Source organism: Medicago sativa, chromosome 1 (genome assembly GCF_051527215.1).
Source record: "Medicago sativa cultivar Bolivia chromosome 1, Bolivia_mono, whole genome shotgun sequence".
Taxonomy (NCBI): Eukaryota; Viridiplantae; Streptophyta; class Magnoliopsida; order Fabales; family Fabaceae; genus Medicago; species Medicago sativa.
The window spans coordinates 90,458,055-90,477,678 of NC_140749.1; the positions used below are offsets into that span (position 1 = coordinate 90,458,055).

Consider the following 19,624-nt stretch of genomic DNA (forward strand, 5'->3'; position numbering starts at 1 on the left):
AGTGGTTAAAAACGTGTTAATTGAATGTTGAAAACCTGACCAAAGTGAAAAAAAACGCGGGTTCTTCAGTTTTGACCACCGGCCAACTTGCGTGAGTTAACTCGCGCAAAGGCTCAGTGGTGCGTAACTTAACCCACGCAGGGGTATATTTGGAAAACATGCTGGGCGCGAGCAAAATGTGCTGAGGGAAGAGCAGAATTCATAAAAAAAACTACCAGACTTAGAGATTTGACCCAATTAACTAGTGAATAAGGCCCAACCAATAAATAGACAAAGTAGAACAGAAAAGAAGGGTAAATTAGACTTCAACAAAGACAAATAGAGAACAAAGAAAGAGAGCTTGTTCATCCTATCATATCATATATACTTAATGTGACTAAATTGTGAAAGAGCAAATCAGTGGCTGGTAAAGGTAAATGTTTGTCGTCCTTTGATCAGTCCTGTTTATAAGATTTTAGTGGCCTAAGACAAACCTACAATTTGGATCCTAGATAATAAATATATAAAAATTATCATTTTCCCGTGTCAGATTTGCTTTGTTATAACTCATAAGCACAAATTAACATGACCTTTAAGATGTTTAAGAAAACCAGGGTTAAATAATATAGGTAGATGTTGCATTAACATTGTAAATATTTTTTAATGTGAACATTGTACTCATATTGGGCCAATTTCAATTAACTTGTCTACGAACATAAACATTTACAAAAAAAAATTGAGAACTTATTGATACAACTTATGACTTGTTCGGAAACTACTTTCATATGATTTTTCTTTAGGATATCTCATGAAAACAATTTATAGTTTATATAAAAACGATTTCACTTTTTTTTCCTATATTTTAAAGTAGGATAATTGTTATGCTTATACATTACCCATTGTATTGCATTATCTATAATTTCAGCCAACAATTGGTAATGTATAAGCATAACAATTATCCTACTTTAAAATATAGGGAAGAAAAAAAGTGAAATTGTTTTAATATAAACTATAAATTGTTTTCATGAGCTATCCTAAAGAAAAAACATATGAAAGTAGTTTCCGAACAAGTCATAAGTTGTATCAATAAGTTCTCCAATTTTTTTTTTTGTAAATGTTTATGTTCGTAGACAAGTTAATTGAAATTGGCCCAATATGAGTACAATGTTCACATTAAAAAATATTTACAATGTTAATGCAATATCTATCTATATTATTTAACCCTGGTTTTCTTAAACATCTTAAAGGTCATGTTAGTTTGTGCTTATGAGTTATAACAAAGCAAATCTGACACGGGAAAATGATAATTTTTATATATTTATTATCAAGGATCCAAATTGTAGGTTTGTCTTAGGCCACTAAAATCTTATAAACGGGACTGATCAAAGGACGACAAACATTTACCTTTACCAGCCACTGATTTGCTCTTTCACAATTTAGTCGCATTAAGTATATATGATATGGTATGATGAACAAGCTCTCTTTCTTTGTTCTCTATTTGTCTTTGTTGTAGTCTAATTTACCCTTCTTTTTTGTTCTACTTTGTCTATTTATTGGTTGGGCCTTATTCACTAGTTAATTGGGTCAAATCTCTAAGTCTGGTAGTTTCTTTTATGAATTCTGCTCTTCACTCAGCACATTTTGCTCGCGCCCAGCATGTTTTCCAAATATACCCCTGCGTGAGTTAAGTCACGCACCACTGAGCCTTTGCGCGAGTTAACTCACGCAAGTTGGCCGGTGGTCAAAACTGGAGAACAAACGTTTTTTTCACTTTGGTCAGGTTTTCAACATTCAATTAACACGTTTTTAACCACTTTTACACGTTTTTTTGACCATATTTATGATAGATACAAACTAGGTTATCATTTTTATCTATAAATACCCTCACAAACTTCCTCTTTTTCTCACATTATCTCCTCCCATACTACCGCTAAATATTTTATACCAAGAATTGTTAGGTACCCCAAAGTTTGGTTGGGCAACGGTACTTCAAAACACATTCAAAAATTGATACAAAAATATGACATGACATTGTATAATTGAATGATGAGTATATAACAAACCAAACTTCATGGATACCGGCGTACTCACCTTTTATAATTTGAAAATTTAGTGTGTTAATGAACTCGATGAAGTACAATCAGTAATTTGAACGATATTTGGCTAATTTTTCTTATCTTCCAATTAAACTCCAATTATCCTTAAAAAAAACTAAACTCCAATTATGGAATCACCGTTGGCTAAAACTTATTAAAAAATTAATTTAATTTTTCAAAATTAATACAAAAATATAACATGCTATTAAATAACTGAACGATAAGTACATATTCAATCAAACTTCAAAAGTATCACTACTCAAATTTCCATTTTTATTTGGAGTATATATAAGACTCCCGCAAGAACGAAAACCTTCAAATACAGGAAACACATTTTTTGAGTGAAAATAAAAATAAAAAATAGGAGAAACGAATAATAAATACAAGAAAACAAAGTATCAATATCAACATGCATAAGGGTAAACGCAAGACCCTACCAATGTATCTTAATCATGTGTGGGCACGAGGAATTAATTAAAACTTGAAAGCCATGCTAAAGCCATACCTTACCTCTCGATACAAATGTTGTTGATTTGATTAATTTCTTGGTTTCAAAGTCTCCATTGGTACATCACATATATTTATTGGCCTCAATGCGCATGAAACATAACAGTGTTAGGAATCATTAACTTGGTTTGGTACATTTAGTACAAATTAAGACAATTTCAATTCAATCATTAGTCCATAGTCATGCCAATCCGTTCCAATCAACCTGGTTTATTTGGTAGACCACTTCACGCAGTCCTTGGTGGAGGAAAGAGTAAGATCTCTCAAAAGTTCACACCTTTTGTATCACGTTTTCATGCATGTATCTAATATATAATACATAAATTTGATAGTAAATATTTAATAGGTTGGTGGTTCTCTTTAACCTGATACAATATGTACCTCCCTTAATCTAATTTCTAAATATATTTTTATCAAAAAAATGTAAGCGGGTGTTTTAAAATTTTACTTTTATATATGGGTGGTTGGAAAGCAGGTCGGTCTAAGGGTAAGGCCACCAAAACCCTCGCTTTAAATCCCTCGACAAAAAATTATTTTTTATTAGATTTACGAGAAAAAGTCTCATATTCTAATAAAAAAAAGACTCCATACATTTAATCTTGTTTTAGCCCCTCTTATTTTTAAAAGTTATTAGACCAGCCCTAGTGGAAAGATATTTGCCTATTAATTTTCATTTTTAGTAGTCGTGGACTCGTGGTAGTCTTATAGAGAAGATGAAAACTAACTACAATAAATATATTTCAAAAACTTCAATAATTTCTTTTAAAACGTTTATTTCATTGGTAGAAATAGAAATAGGAAGCTTCTTAAATAAAGACGAGACGGAAATCCACATGGGTTGATACAATGATGTAGATTTAATAATACCTTAGAGTGAACTCTTCTTAATGTCTCAAGTTTGAATTCTCTTGGTACCAATTTATGTGGGTTAGTTCATACAAAATTTTATTTTGGCTTGGACCCTGCAAGCTGACAATGGATTGGTACCTCGGTTTAGTCAGTTTTGGAGTCGGATACCAAGTTTTAGAAAAAAAGCCACATGTACTAAATAAAATATATTCCTTAGTGATATGATTGTTCTGATTCTGCAGTTGCTGATATCTTGCTATGGAAAGACATGAAAACAACGGCAGCAATTGTGGCTGGATTTTCAATGGTTTGGTTTCTCTTTGAAGTGGTTGAATATAATCTTGTTACTCTGCTATGCCACATCCTCATAGCCCTTATGCTCATTCTCTTTATTTGGTATAATGCAGCTGGATTAATCACTTGGTAATTGTATTTTTAACCTTATAAAAATTATGAATATGTGCAGTCCCTATTCAGAAGCCTTATTTTTGTAACATTTGGTGTAAACATTATTTATGTGTTGCATTGCAGGAAACTTCCTGATATCTATGATTTTGAAATCCCAGATTCTACCGTTAGATTCATTCATAAAAAGTTCAACTTGTTCTTGAGGAAATTTTATGACATTTCAACTGGGAAAGATCTTAGATTCTTCTTTGTGGTATTATGAAATAGACCATTTTCAATTATTATCACCTCTCCACTGAGACCATTTTCTTTTCTTTCTGAATTAAATATATTTTTAATCTCTATAAAACTATAAATCTTTCAAGTTGAATCCTCCCTATAAATTTTTTTGACTATATTTAGTTCGCATCTTTTATAAAAATAGAGGGACTAAATGTACCTGTGTTTAAAAAGGTAGGAACTAAAAATTGATAAAAACTTATAGGTACTAAAATAAGATAGCATAAATTATGGGGACTAAAAAAATATTTAAGCCTTTGATTTGAATTGATTTGTTTATTGACATCAAAGTGATTGAATTTCAGACAATAGCTGGTCTATGGATCATGTCTACTATTGGAAATTTCTTCAGCACTGTCAATTTACTATATACAAGTAAGATTCCAAACAAATTAATTTTATTATTTAGGCCTTATTATTAATTATTAATATGCCATGCTATGTTGTGTATTCTTGTACAGCATTTTTGTGCCTGGTGACACTTCCAATTATGTATGAGCGGTATGAACATGAGGTGGACTATCTAGCAAGTAAAGGAAACCAAGACGTGAAGAGATTGTTCAACAAATTGGATTCTACAGTTCTCAATAGGATTCCAAGGGGACCTGTGAAAGAAAAGAAGTACCGATGATTTTATATCTTCTCCGTCACGCATGAAATAAAACATTTGAATCTGATGTACTCTTTAATTTCATCTGCTTTTGCCATTATTTGGCTTCAAGCAGATCAGTTTCCTACCTTAAGCATGTAAATGAATAATGTTTTACTTAATTTAATAATTAAATACAATGCATACGTTATCATAAATTTTTACTTATAGCGGAAACTAGAGTTATCATAAAAGATAGAAGTATGCATTTCAAATCAAAAGTTGATGATAATGTAGTGTTTGGTCTTGCGTCCCGATGTCATTTTATCATGACTTTTACGAAGCTGGAAATTCCAGCCTTAGTGTGGACGTGCGTTCTGTAGCTGTCCATTGTTATTCCAAACACAGATTTAGAATCTTACTTCATAACAAGATTTAAAATCTATCTCCTTTGAAAAACAAACAAAAAAAAAACATAGAATCTATCCCTTCTGTTAGTGACGCCCACAAACTACCATTGACTCCACTAATAAACGCTCATTTTTATTGGTTGGTAGGTAAATCATTCATCATTCTTTTAAGGTAATCTAAAAAAAAACTAATTTTATTTGCTAACTAGGAGATACACCAATTGTATGCATTTTCCGAGAACAATGAAAATATCAGAAGATTATTTGTTTTCATTATTTCTAGTGTATCATATTTAATTAGCCTTTTCTTTTCTTTTCTTCACATAATTCATTTCAAGTGTCTTTCATTTTTTATTAAAAAATTAAAATGTATATATTTTAAAAATATAAAAATAAAAAGCATTGTACCTCACCTAAGTCTATTTGAAAAAGTTTGACATCACCTAAGCCTATTACGTAATCTTTACTTGATTATAAAAGGGTTTCGACAACGAATGACATTGAAAAACTTTTTAAAATTAAGAAATTATTTTTAAAAAATGTTGAATACTTCAATTTCTTTCTTTTTTACAGAAGGAATACTTCAATTTCTAATAAATTAAATATACAAATTTTATAAAAATTATTATTTAAGATCATTAAAAAATAAATGTATTTGATCTCTATAAAATTGGAACTTTTTAAGATTCTTCCAAGAATAGGGGATGCGCACTTGTGAAGTGTAACCAACCAATGAAATGGAATTATGGAAGAGTGTTGTACTTATGGTCTGTGTGAGAAGATCCAGATGCATATTCCACCTATGCTAATCATGTATTGTGACCACTGAGAAAATCTTGTGTGGACCAAGACCAAGAATTTTGGTTTGGTCACACACAAAGAGAGAAGAGAGAAGAGAGAGCACATGTAGAAGAGAGGAGAGAAGAGAGAGAAGGAGAAAAACTTGTGTGTGTGACCAAACCAAAATTCTTGGTCATGGTCCACACAAGTGTTTCTCGTGACCACTAGCTTTTGCTGTCCAATATATTCTACTTTATTTTTTTGGGTATTTTCCTCAAAATCAAATTAAAGTAAGAAACACTTGAGCGTTCCTTTTTTTTCTCTCTCTATGAATGGCTGAGTGGGTTTATCAAATCGACTTTGAGTTTTGAACTTGGGGTGGGTACACGAATATAGACATTATATAACGGTGGAAATGTGAGAATCACGGCGGGTCATTGTGATTTTGTTGTATATATACCAAAGATTCACTTACATTCTCCCAATATTAAAATCAAATATTTATTACTCCTTTTGTTCCTTTTTAAGTGTTTTTTTAGAGTGAATTTTTCGTTCTTATTTAACTGTCGTTTTGGTATTTTAAATGTACGATTTGTCAATTATACCCTCTGTCAATTACTCTTATATTTTTCAATGAAACTAATTAATGATATATATTTTGAAAACTAAAATTTGTTTTTTTAAACAAAGTTTGTTTGTTTTGTTTTTTTAAAAAAAATTTTAAACAAAAATTTGTTACTTATGATAATGGTTCCATAAGAGTTAAAATTCTTTAAATAAGATGAGTAGTACTTGTTAAAAAATTCAAGTGCAATATTTAGAAAATTGAAAATTGTTTGTTACATATTAAAATATAGAAATTTGTTAGAGAAATAGGGTAATAACTAACAATTGTTTGTTACATATTAAATTTATTGAAAAGATAAAGTGTGTGAAAAAAATATGAAATTATTAGTTGATTAAAATGAGGGTATAATAGAAAAAAATGTGCAAAAATACACTTCGCTATTTTTGGGTTAAAATTCTAAAAAGACACTTAAAAATGAACAGAGGGAAGTAACTTATAACACGTACAACCGAAAGAAAAATAATATTTTTTATAGAAAATGTAGCATATTAACTTTCGCTTTGATACCGCTGACTTCACTTTCTCATCAGTACTCACTCATTTGATCTCACTTCACTAATCTCCTATGAATATGACCCCTACTTCCGGCAAGAAGGTTAATTAGTAGTAGCTCATAGATCACAACTATTTTTTAGAGTTATGTGGTAATAATAATTATAATCACTTTCACTTTGAGTGGGTGCCGAAGAATGATGTTAGAACAAATAATTGGTGGGGTTAGGGGATTCCCCACACCATGTACTCTTTATTAGTTAACGGTTAGACATAGTAGGTGGACAAAGCCACGTAAACCCCAACTTTAAGCATAGTAATATGGACAAACATTTCATTTTCAAATATCGACTGCTTGCTTGTAACATCTTCCACCGTTGAATGCTATATATATACATGTACACCAGGAGACACAATTTCAAAGATAACAAAAATGAACTATCTCTTTCAAGTTTCAACAAGTGCCCCGAGTAAATAAAATAAATTAAGTAAGGGTATCACTAACAAATGTCATACTTTTTTTTAAATTTTAAATTAAAAAAATTATTTTTTACAAAAGTCAAATATTATAATTTTTAATCCATTGATTATACAAGTTTTAAAAAAAAATATTAAAAGAAATGGTAGCAACATACATTTAAGCACATATTTTTTAACACACTCTTTTTGATTTATTAAAATTCACATGAGACCCACCAAATTTATATGAAACCCACATGATTTGGTAGGACCCTTGTGTATTTTAACCAATCAATCAAATAGAGTATATTAAAAATCGTATGTTAAAATGTTTGTTGCTAACATTTTTCAACTTAATTAAGGTATTAAGAGTGTCCAAAGACACTTGCTAATATTTCCCATAAATTAATAGTACTACATCTAGGGATGGGAATAGGCCAGGTTAGACAAGACTTTGATAGGCCTGAGTCTGACCTACAAATTTTTTTGCAAGCTTGAGTCTGACCTGTGGCCTATTCCCAACCCTAACTACATCCCTCCCAAAAAAATTATCTATTTGCAAAATTAAATTGTCTTAATACTACTATCAAATTTTAAGGTGATATTAGTTATATATTTCTCCTAGTAATTGTTTTGCGTTGTGCTTTTGGCTATTTTGGTAGGAAGTTGTGTGCAATTTTGTTTGATTTGCTTCCTAGTTTTTGATAAAATATTCTCTGTGTCAATTAGATGAAACTGGAGTAATTATTTGATAAAATAAATTGAAGAAAAGGGAGCTAGTACGATTTGACCATAGACCTAACTAAATTCCATTCTCTATAAATAAACAATAGTTCTCATAAAACACAAATGGTCCGATACTTAATTTATGAAGTCTACTCCTAACTGATAAGTCATTTTGGTAATCGATATCAAAATAATAATAATTATCGATCCACAAATACTTTGTTAATAAACCTTTTAGTTATGCTTACTTATTTTAAGTTAGGGTTTTCAGGTTAAATGTTGATTAGTTAGTTAATCAAGATATAAGTAATGAAACTTTTCAATTGAAGAGTCAGTATTGGGATTAAGTTTCATGTATTAGACTTCTATCGTCTTTTCTTGGTTGAGTATTCACTACTCTTGTTTCAATTATAATGTGATCTTCCACTTTTCAAACATGAGATTTTGACTTACACTCTCCAGACTAATGATTGCTTCGCCCGATGAAAAGCTTGATCTGCATCTTCTTATTCAATTTTAATGTGATCTTCCACTTTTCAAAACATGAGATTTTGACTTACACTCTCCAGACTAATGATAATTGCCTCGCCCGATGAAAAGCTTGATCTGCATCTTTAACTTCTTTAGTTGGGCTTCTTCTCCCCTGTCCAATTTACTACGAAACGGTGTTGCATTAATGGTATGAGTGTATAAATTGTACATTGAGTCTAGCTACTAATATTCACATAGAATCAGGGCATTTTTTTTATACGTTTCTTGTAAGAGGGGTTAACAAGTGCCATGAGAATTTGAACAGAAAATTAACGTTAAATTGATAGTTATCACTGATCAGAAATGCACTCAAATTATATTTATAGTAATTTGTTTCAGATTACAATAATATTCATGAAACGTATCACACTAGTATTTCCACCCGTGCAACGCACGGGCCAACAAATCTATTTGGTGACGTTACGAAATTTAAACCCTCAACTTGCCACCGACGTAACAACATATAATACAATTGTTAGACCAACCATATTATGAATCTCTTAAAAAAATTAAAGAAGTTATTAGACAAACCATATAACGAACTCCTTTAAAAATTAAAGATGTCATCGTTTGACATATAGTTCAATTTTGTCTAAAACATGTTACATACCCTTGAACAATGACAATGAAGACTACTTAACTTATAAGCAACAAAAAAAAGTAGTCGGTACTTTGAAGAGCGAATACTCCATAACTCAGATTTATTATGGCATAATATATGCAACATCTTTATTTAGCACCAAGATTATCTACAAAAAGAAACAAATGTATTTGGATGTTATGAATGTATATCGGATATCCCAAATTGACAATGAAGTGTAAATATAGACAAATTCATACCTGATAAAAATATGACTACAAATTAGAAAACACCTCCGGGAAAACAACATTGAGAGTGGAGGTGCATGGATTGCCATCTTCATCTAAAATCAACATTTTCAACCCTTTCTTTGTGGTTACCCTCGAAACAGCTACATAAAACTGCCCATGCGTAAACACCGGTCGAGGGAGATACAATCCAACCTTAGACAATGATTGCCCCTGACTCTTGTTGATTGTCATAGCAAAACACAATGAAACCGGAAATTGTCTTCTTGAAAACTTAAAGGGAAATCCTGAATCTGTTGGGACCAAATCCATCCTTGGGATTAACACCTTTTGTCCAGCACCCTTGCCAGTAATGACAGTAGCAGTAATGATATTTTTTCCAAGGTGGTTAACTTGTAGTCGGGTTCCATTACATAAGCCATTTGCTTGATCAATATTTCTTAACAACATGATGGGAACGCCGGTTTTCAATATCAATCTGTGGTTTGGTATTCCAGAACAATTTATGTCATTCAAAAATTCGGTGGTGCACCAATCTCCTTGGATATCGTAGTCTTCATCAGATTTGCAAGGAGTATCGGAACTTAGGTACTCTCTTGCTTCCCCTTCAATCAGTGACAAAACATACTCATTTACTTGTTCAACGGAGTCAAGAGTAGGAGCAAGTATCGCCTTCTCCTCAAATATACTTCGATTGTCAATGTTATTAACAATACCTGGATAAACAAAATCAACCAATGCTTGTAGCGGATTGTCGCATGGAGGAATGCATAACTCCTCTGGAATATCCAAGACGCTCTCACCATCTTCATCTGCAACCATGTCACCATTTCCTATTTGCAAAATCCATTTTGCAAATTCCCTGATCTCATTAGCATTTTCACTTGTCCCATCACCAATTAACCTCATGTTTTTTGTAAGCTTTAAGACCTTGCAGTTATGCCATAGATTAGAAGAGTTAATAGATGACTTCATTATATCACGTTTATTGGCTTTTCTAATGACAGGTAAAATTTGCCTGAAATCTCCACCAAGAATAACAACTTTACCTCCAAAGGGTTTGTTCATATTATCCTCATCTACAACTCTCATTATATCACGCATAGTGCGGTCAAATGCTTCAAAACAGAATTTGTGCATCATAGGAGCCTCATCCCATATAATAAGACTTGCTTCTCTAAGCAACTTGGCTCTAGCATCTTGTTGTTTCACATTGCAAGTAGATTTATCATTGATTTTCAATGGTATACAGAAAGTAGAATGGGCAGTCTTGCCTCCAGGCAACAATAGAGAAGCAATTCCGCTAGATGCAACATTAATTACAATCTTACCTTGTGACCTAATGGCGGCAGATAATGTCTTCCACATAAAGGTCTTTCCGGTTCCACCATATCCATACAAAAAATAGAACTGACCATCCTGAGCCTCAACTGATTTCATTATCGTAGAATAAACATCATATTGTTCATCAGTGAGTTTTCGAAGAAGGGATTCATGTAGCTGACCTTGCTTATCTTTGTCATAGTTCAATTCATCAGCAATGAATTTATTTGCTTGGGACAGTGCCTCATCCAGAACTGGGTATGGCATGGATTTGTGATCTTTAAGTGATTTTCCATTACACATTAACAACTTTTCTATCTCAATGAGGCAAAGATTTTGCAAATCACTATCAGGAATCCGTAAATCTGCAATATTTATTTACAGAACATACAAATGTCATGGCGCTATCATTTGACATGTATAATAATATCGAATCAAGCATGTTACGATGTCAAGTTTCATACCTATCATCTATTTGCTATTGTTTAAAAGTCTAAAACAACCTTATGCTATGACATAGAATTTAAGTATTTCATATATAAAGTATAATTCCGTGAAAATGCAATATCTTTAAAGGGCATGTCATGGTAAGTATCTAACGATGTATGTCCGCATACTACAACTTACTTCGTTTACAAAGCTACTAAAAAGGCATGTTATAGCATTCATTGCGTAAAGTGTGGAATAATGTTGAATGAAATTTTTATAACCTGGAATGTTGAGGATCCTTCGTCTTGCATATAGAATACCATCAGCTAGTAGCTTCCAAGTTGCTTTCCATACATTATCAGGCTTGTGCATTGTACTCATGATCAAAAGCCTAACGAACAAAACACGAAGCATTTGTCCACTCTGTGATCTAGAAGCTTCAAATATTCCATCAATGAACTCTTTGTCATCAGACAATAACCCAAGCGCATAACATGCATCTTGAAATGTGTCATAGAGCTTTCCATTAACAGTTTTAATACAATTAAACCCCTGACAACCCTTTTGAAACGTCAACAGGATCCGCATATAGTAAAGTTCACCTGACCCTACCGGAATGTAAGAAAGCCTACCAATCTGAAAACCTTTTTTCCTTGGATGCCATATCCTCTTTTCAGGGTTATACGTAAATTTTGATGGGAATTCAGCATATGTCAGGTGTCTACCCTCACTGTACTGTTGGTTTGCAAGGAACCATGCCATAAACATTGTTGGAACCGATTGATGATATTTCACAACATTTTGAAGCTTTCGATTTTCCTTGAACCTAACACATTGTTGACCCTCGAGATGCAATGCCAATCTCATAACTGAAGGCCATTTCTCATGGATATCAAACATGAAGATTCTCCAAGATGCTTCACACGGTGACACATAACGACAATCATAGTAACGCTTAATTTCATCAATTGGCCCTTCTTCGTCCTTGTCTCCTGCTTGTTTTTTAATGTGGAGGTTTGCTCTATCAGGACCTTTGTTGACATATTTAAATAGATACTTAATTGCATTTGACTTGTTGCAATATTCAGTATTAACATGTCCTTGATATCTCATCAAGAGTGTTGGATTGTAAGGTACAACGTACCTATTGTCCAAAGGAGTACCGTTCTTGATCACGCTAACACCATTATCTCTTCTTTTATAAACCGGAAAACCATCCTCGTCTATGGAAGTGGAATCTAAAAACTTCTTTGGAAAGTATTTTGAGCACCTTTTCCCCTTCATGCAAGGTGAATTCAAGTTCGCAGCTCCGCAAGGTCCATGCATCATGTATGTTGAAACGGCCATGTGCAACTTTGGATAGAGAAGTGGATGAGGAATCTCTGCAGATATAACCCTATCTATTTCCTTAGTTGTGTGCAGTTTGTTGGCACCTTCTAACCATAAAAGAATATGTGCATGTGGTAGCCCCCTCTTTTGAAACTCTACGGTATACATTCCTGCGATATATGTAAATATTAAAATATCATCAATGTATTATTTAAAACAACTAACTCAAATATTAAAATATTCAAATGTATGCAAACCTGCTGTGACTTTCCCAAACATCTGCTCCTTCTTAAAGTCTGTCATCATTTGATCAAGCTTCATCTTAAAAACTCTACAAATAATATCCGGTCTATCCGATGCACTAAGGCCTTTCTCTGAAACAAAGTCTTTGATTTCTTTCCAATTTTGATTGCAAGTTATTGTAATGAATAGATCGGGGTAGCTAAACCTCTTACAAATTGCCATTGCATCTTGGCAATTATTAAACATGTACCGCGGTGAACCTGTAAAGGAATCAGGAAGTATAACACGCTGTCCGGCTTTCCGCGGGTCATTGTCTCCCATTTCAACTGCTTCTTGTAATCCATTCAACAAATCTGAACGAATATTTCCCTGGTTATTCCGAATGTAAGACAACCTCTGTGCTTCAATCATGGTGTAACAATCAACGGAAAACTGTTGGACTAATCTTCTTCCAAGAAGAATATTTCCAAACTCACAATCCCTATCTTGAAATCGAAATGCAATGTACTCTCTAATGGCATCTCTTTCCCTTGAACCTCTTGATTTTTTTTCTTCATCTTCAAATTCCCTATAAGGGATGTCTTCCTCATAACCATAATCACCTTTAGGAAATACTAAAGGATATTGAAGTGGCATGTATAAGCGATGTGTCTCATGTATTAAAGGACATCAGGCACAGACTCAGCAACCTTAGCTAGCTTGGCCTTTACCTTCTCAAAAGGCTCAGATAAGCAGATTGGCTCCTAAGAACATAACAAATTACCACCATATCAATGCAGCACTTAAATGCACAAACAGAAAATGAAGCTTTAAATGTACAGTTATTACTTGTGATTCCAAACTGGATCCTTCAATATGCATCGGACCTTTGCCCTTGTCCATCAACACGCTTAGAGAAGCACTCTCCTAATAAAAACCAAAAAATACACATGAGCTTCAATTTTAGGAAAATCCATACTTCACTTTGTTTAAATAAACACTACAACTAATTTTTAATAATCAAACTCTACTATTCATGAATTAACGTACATTAGTGAGCTTGGAGAATGAAGCCTCTTCCTTGGTCCACTTTGACATGAATTCCTTTATAATAGCAGGGTCAAGACATATCTTCCTAACACGGAAAGATTGTTCAAATTTAGGACTGAATTCTGCTTTGGTCTCTACTTTGAATAGATAAGTTTTTCCAATAAGAGCAGCAAGTTCTGGTGCAAGTTGGCCCTCTTGAATAGCCTGAAAACAATTTATATAAAATGGTTAAGAATCAGTGTATACTCATAAGCCAATATATTTGCATAAACATAGCAAATAAAAAGTATATTTACATTTCCATGCTCAGCAAGGAGATCAGCACAACTCTTATTAAACACAGCAGAACAATCTCTATCAAACATAACCAGAGTTGCACAATCAGTGTGGTCAATAGCTCTAACCCTCAAGCAATACCTATGACATAGGATTTTAAAAAGAAATTAGAGTTTAACTTCTTAAGGTTGTATAACTTCCAAGAAAATTTACTAAACACATAGCATTCATGATGTAATTTACCTAGAAACCACCTTCTTAACATGCTTGTCGCACATTTCACAGAAAAACATATCAGAATCAGGTATGACAGCCTTGGAACACATACAGGCAGTGTACCAGAAATTTTCCCTATTCACAACCCTCTTTATGGTGCCAAGAACAACATAGACAGAATCCTACAATAAAACAACAATAACTATAACTTTCAATCTAAAAAACTCTTACTCTTTGACTGGTACAGTGGACTAAAATCATTAAACTACTTATGTTTTAAAATCAGAAGTCATGACTCTGATATTATACTATTTAAAAAGGTAAATGAGGAATTCTACTAAAAAATAAATTGTAGATCACTTACAGTTGTGGCATCCTTAAGGCCCTGCATAGTACTCCTAGGTGTATGATACAAAAACTCTTCCTTAGGGTCAACTTTGGGTTCAGGCTGCAGCTGTGTTATAGTTAATGGTGAAGGTGTGTCACCATTTTCAGTCATCCTACAAAAAAACAATAAAAGTTTTTGAAACACATATACAACTGGATTTATTCAAATTAACTTCATGTTTGAATATATAAAATAACAAAAGTATATAAAATAACAAAAGCAATCACAATATATACCTGCTCCTCATGCTCAGACCATCAGCACAAGTTGGGTTGTAAAGCACACGGGTACAGTTCAGGCAATTCTGAACATGAAGCTTATCTACATAAAAAATGGACATTCATTATTTCAAGATACTCGTCAACAACATAGTATACAGTTTATAAAAAAAACAAAGTAGAAAATAGTTAAGAATTTAACACTTTAAGTTGTTAAATGTTGTATTCCTTACCCTGGTAAATTTTAGCTTTGGCAAGCTGAATGATGACAATGGAATTCTGACTGTCTCCACTTGCAATGAAATTGTTCAAATCATCCACATAGGTTCCAAACAGGGTACATTGCACCTTGTGCCTTAAAATAAAAAGTAAAATCACTAAGTTACCTAACTATAGTCAAAACGGAAAAGATAACCAAAATAAAAAGTCAGCTACTTACCCTCCAGACTCCAACTCAATCACATTCAGCTTACTTGTGAAACCATTCCTTGTAATCTCCCTTTCAACACCAACCCCACTCAATGCTCCAATAAGATCTGATATTTAAATAACACATAAAGTACTTCAATGAACATTACAACAAATATCAAAATGAGCAAAACAAAATGAAAAAAACAGAAAACAAACATAAAACATGGGGGGACTATACCAGGCAAGTAATCAGTATCATAAGACCCTCCAACAATTTCAGAAATTGGAATGAAGTTGTATGGTGACTTGGTGATTGTTAGACTTGGTAAATAAGTAACCTTACTGCTAAACTGAAAGTTTAGCTTCAAGGGGTGTCTAGTAGTTCTGTAGTTACCCCCATTGTTAGCTATCCCCATGTTTTCAAAAGTATAGCATTTTCCTTCAAAAATGTCATTTTTGAACTTATACAGCAAAGTTTTCCTAATGGTGGCATGAATCCTGTCTCCAGCTTCATCCATCAACACCATTTCATTCGAAAATGGCAAGGTGTTCCTGCTAAAGTCAGCAACTTGCCATAAGCGAATCACCTTTGCCTTCAGGTTCCAAAAAGTTTTTTCAACACTTATTTCAGAAATTGGAGAAAACTCAGCAAGATTAGCCATTTTTTCTTGTTTTGAAATTTTTTTGATGTTTAGAAATTATAACTTTAAAGACCCCAACAGTGAACTAAATGGAAATTTAAAATTAAAATGAGGGAGAAAGAAAGCAGTGCAATGTTAACACTTTGCAATGCTGGGGCGAGTCTGAACAAACACACCATGGACCCTTTTATACTAAAAACCCCAGAGTTAGGGTTGAATTAAAAAACAATAAAAATTGGGATTGTTTTTTGGGGGAAAAATGTTGAAATCGAAATGGGTGAAAAATTTTACCTCTTGATTTGAATTTCATCTCATCCTTATCTTCAATCCCTTCCTCCAAGACTGATTTTAGCAGATTTGATTTGTAAAAAATCTGATTAACCAAGGCTGAAATTCACTCGTAAAGGAAATTTTGAATTGTGGGTGACAAACGACGGTGACGGGTTCGAGATTCCTTCATCGTTTGGGCAATATTTCTTCTGGGTCATAGCAGTTGGCGTTTGATCGTGTTTGTCGCATAGCATGTGATTTTTTTCATTTTGAGTGTAAGGGTTTGGCTCTCGGCGGAGAAGAAGGGAAAAGGGTTTCTCTTTTCAGAATTTGCAATTAATGCCACTGAAAAGGGTCAGCCGGGTTGGACTTTTTGCCTGGGCCGGGTTTGACATGGGCTGCATTTCAAATTGGATTTTTGTTTTTTTGCTTAAAACAGGCCCGATAGCACATGTATCTTGGAGGGAAATCCACAAATTCGAAATTATGCACCATAAATTGCATTTTGATAATTTTTAAAATGTAGAAAAATTATGATTACTTGGTTTTCTGCTCATACTTACTATAAATCATGTTAAAAAGAGTTTTACAAAATGTGATAAGGACTTGTAGATGGCTTAGAATTGTGCCACATTGGATTGAGTTTGAGAATTTTCCTATTTGTGTCTCCATGCTTGTATATTATTAAGATGTGTCTATATATAAGTCATACTCAACAATTTTAAACCAATTTCGCTTATAAAACTCAAATTCAATTCCTAGACATTTTTAAAACAATCAACTCACAAGAAAGCCTACCTATTAAGTTTTTCCGACTCACTCAATTGCAATAATTAATCATTTATACATTTTTATTTGTGTTCGAGATTCCGTTGGCTTTTTTTTAATAATAGAACGTAAACAATAAATTAAAACTTAGCGGGGGTTAACTGTCCCAAATATGTCCAAGGGGGTTTATCCGTCCCAAATAAGTCCAAGTTTTATCCGTCCCAAATTGTAGACGTGCTTATGGGGTAGAACTTTTTCACATTAATATCTTGCAATGCATGAAGTAACATGACCAAGAGAAGGCTAAATATGACGCATATGAGAGATAGGGCAGCAAGGAGTTATGTCGCATCAATAATCAATAATGATTACAAAGTGTTAAGCAAGTATTAGTAAGTAAGTAAAACAAAGCATCCAAGCCAAACCATGGACTGTGGAATGTGGACACAACACACAATCTCTCAACGTCAATAAACAACTTGACATTTTTTTAGAACAATGATAGTTTTATTATGTAAGTAGCACACTAATCATTGATGCTACCGATACAACTAAAATAAGAAAGTTTTCATTACACTCTTTGACATTTTAATTATGTAAAGCTAAGTATCCCAAACACTAGAGAGAAGGCAACATGAAATGAGTTTTTTTTTTAAAGAAAAAGAAAACTTAAATCATTGGAGTTAGGATATTTTTTCCCCTTTCTTCCTCATTTTCCAATCTCCTCGTGTGCATCACCATTGTAATGGCAAATCCCTTCTCTTTGCGTTATTCGTTTATGTCAAAAGTAGGTACTTTGACTTTTTTTTTTAATGAAATTGCGTCATTTTGTAAAAAAAAACAATACTTTTTTTTTTCTTCTTCTGAAAATACTATCGATTCGTTTCTTGCTTTCACCAAATAAAATTTCTCAATTTAACACAGATAAAAGTTGGAAGAAAACTTTAATAAAGAGTAAAACTTTAATGATAAGTACTTTGCAAATGCATATATAACACAAAACAAATTACATCTCTTTCATTATTTTTCCAAAGTTTTTTTTATCTCATCTTAATTTTATTTGAGAGTATTTATTTAATTTACATTTTTTCTTCTTTCTATGCAATCAATCGAAAAAATATAAATAAAATAAGGGAAATATAAAGAGTGCCCTCAGGACATTAGTTAATAGGATAAAAATAGAAATATTGCATTGAGAAATTGTGAAAAATAATTAATTTAACTTTTTGAAAATTAAAGTATTGTTGAATTCATTACAAACCTACTACTTATGGTTTTCATAACAAGTGTTCTCAAGACATTGGTTAAGAGGATAAAAATAAAAATATTGCATTGGAAAATGGTGAAAAATAATGAATTTAACTTTTCAAAAGTTAAAATATTGTTGAATTCAATACAAATCTACTACTTTTGATTTTCTTAACAAGTGATCAAGTTAGCTTAGCTCATCCTCAAAAAAAAATTAGCATAACTCATAAAATATTTTTGTCAAGGAAGACGATGGTTGGCGGTTGACTAAGGGAAAGCAAGGAAGACTATATCTCCCTACATCATAACTCCAAAAGACAATACTAAAAGTTTAGTGACACAAGTCCACTGAAAGGAAAAAATTATGATGAATGAACGCCTCCATTCATCGTAGTTTTAGAAACTAAAAATTTAAAAATCATAGTAAAATAAGATTATACTCCCTCCGGTCACTATTATAAGCAAATTTTGACTTTTTAGATTCATTCAATAAATGATGTATGTGGTCTTAATTGTAGACCACATACATCATTTATTAAATGAATCTAAAAAGTAGAAATTTGCTTATAATAGTGACCAGAGGGAGTATATGGATCCTCAAGGGATTGAAGACACAAAGAAAAACCATGTTAGATATTATGCCCAAATATATCAAACATTAAGCCCTATTTATATTAGATATTTGAAATGATGAGTCTTTATTTTCTAAAAGGATCACGATGGAACTAATGAAAGGATCTAGATAGAATTAATAAGTCATTGTTATTGGTTAATTTGTTAGAATAAGACAATTTTTGATATGTTTAGTTGTAGTGGTTGACGAAGATAACTGTTTTTAGAATAGTGAGTCATCTTACATAGTCTATTCCCTCTTAGAATGGTTCATTACTCTAGGAGTACATTTCAGACGTTGTTTGCATGATTATTATTTTTAGTACGGATTATGAAATCTTCAAATATCACAACTTCATTAATTTTGTTAATGTGTGAGGCCACGCTAGTGAAAATTAAAATGAATTAAATTTGTATATTAATAGTGGAAAAACAATACTAATAGTGGAAAACTTTTTTATACTTTGAGGACACAAGTTAGCATGTCCGTTATTTATTTTTGTCTTCTTATGTCTTACCAAATGCATTCAGGAGTACTCCATCCATTTCAAAATATAAGCAAAGTTTACTTTTTAAGTTCATTCATTTATTGATGTATATGGTCCATATTATGAACCACATACATCATTTAATGAATGAATCTAAAAAGTGAATTTTGCTTA

The 19,624-nt window shown here is 32.5% G+C and overlaps 3 protein-coding genes across 4 annotated transcripts; 1 reads left to right on the plus strand and 2 right to left on the minus strand.

The window, feature by feature from the left end:
• The first annotated feature begins 2,683 nt into the window (after nt 1-2,683).
• LOC146959012 (reticulon-like protein B14) lies at nt 2,684-4,925 on the plus strand. The gene is made up of 5 exons (XM_085740545.1): nt 2,684-2,835; nt 3,674-3,854; nt 3,963-4,092; nt 4,424-4,493; nt 4,580-4,925. Exons 1-5 carry the CDS (start codon nt 2,766-2,768, stop codon nt 4,747-4,749), a joined length of 621 nt encoding a protein of 206 aa, XP_085596671.1. The 5' UTR covers nt 2,684-2,765; the 3' UTR covers nt 4,750-4,925.
• Nucleotides 4,926-9,268: 4,343 nt separating this feature from the next.
• On the minus strand, nt 9,269-13,542 carry LOC146959013 (uncharacterized; the record flags this gene model as incomplete). The annotated part of the gene is made up of 4 exons (XM_085752959.1): nt 9,269-9,482; nt 9,574-11,249; nt 11,595-12,812; nt 12,900-13,542. Coding segments are annotated over 3 exons (3,522 nt in total), but the record flags the coding sequence as incomplete, so codon positions are not given.
• LOC146959014 (uncharacterized) lies at nt 13,539-16,824 on the minus strand. 2 transcript variants are annotated; one of them, XM_085740533.1, is made up of 10 exons: nt 16,356-16,824; nt 15,452-15,548; nt 15,246-15,367; nt 15,031-15,115; nt 14,771-14,906; nt 14,434-14,588; nt 14,211-14,331; nt 13,915-14,118; nt 13,714-13,791; nt 13,539-13,628 (listed from the first exon to the last, which is right to left on the minus strand). In XM_085740533.1, the coding sequence occupies exons 1-10, from the start codon at nt 16,372-16,374 to the stop codon at nt 13,545-13,547; spliced, it is 1,101 nt and encodes a 366-aa protein (XP_085596659.1). In that variant the 5' UTR covers nt 16,375-16,824; the 3' UTR covers nt 13,539-13,544. The 2 variants fall into 2 exon arrangements, with proteins under 2 accessions (XP_085596659.1, XP_085596658.1); XM_085740532.1 differs by lacking the exon at nt 16,356-16,824 and adding an exon at nt 15,662-16,266.
• Between the last annotated feature and the right edge of the window lie 2,800 nt (nt 16,825-19,624).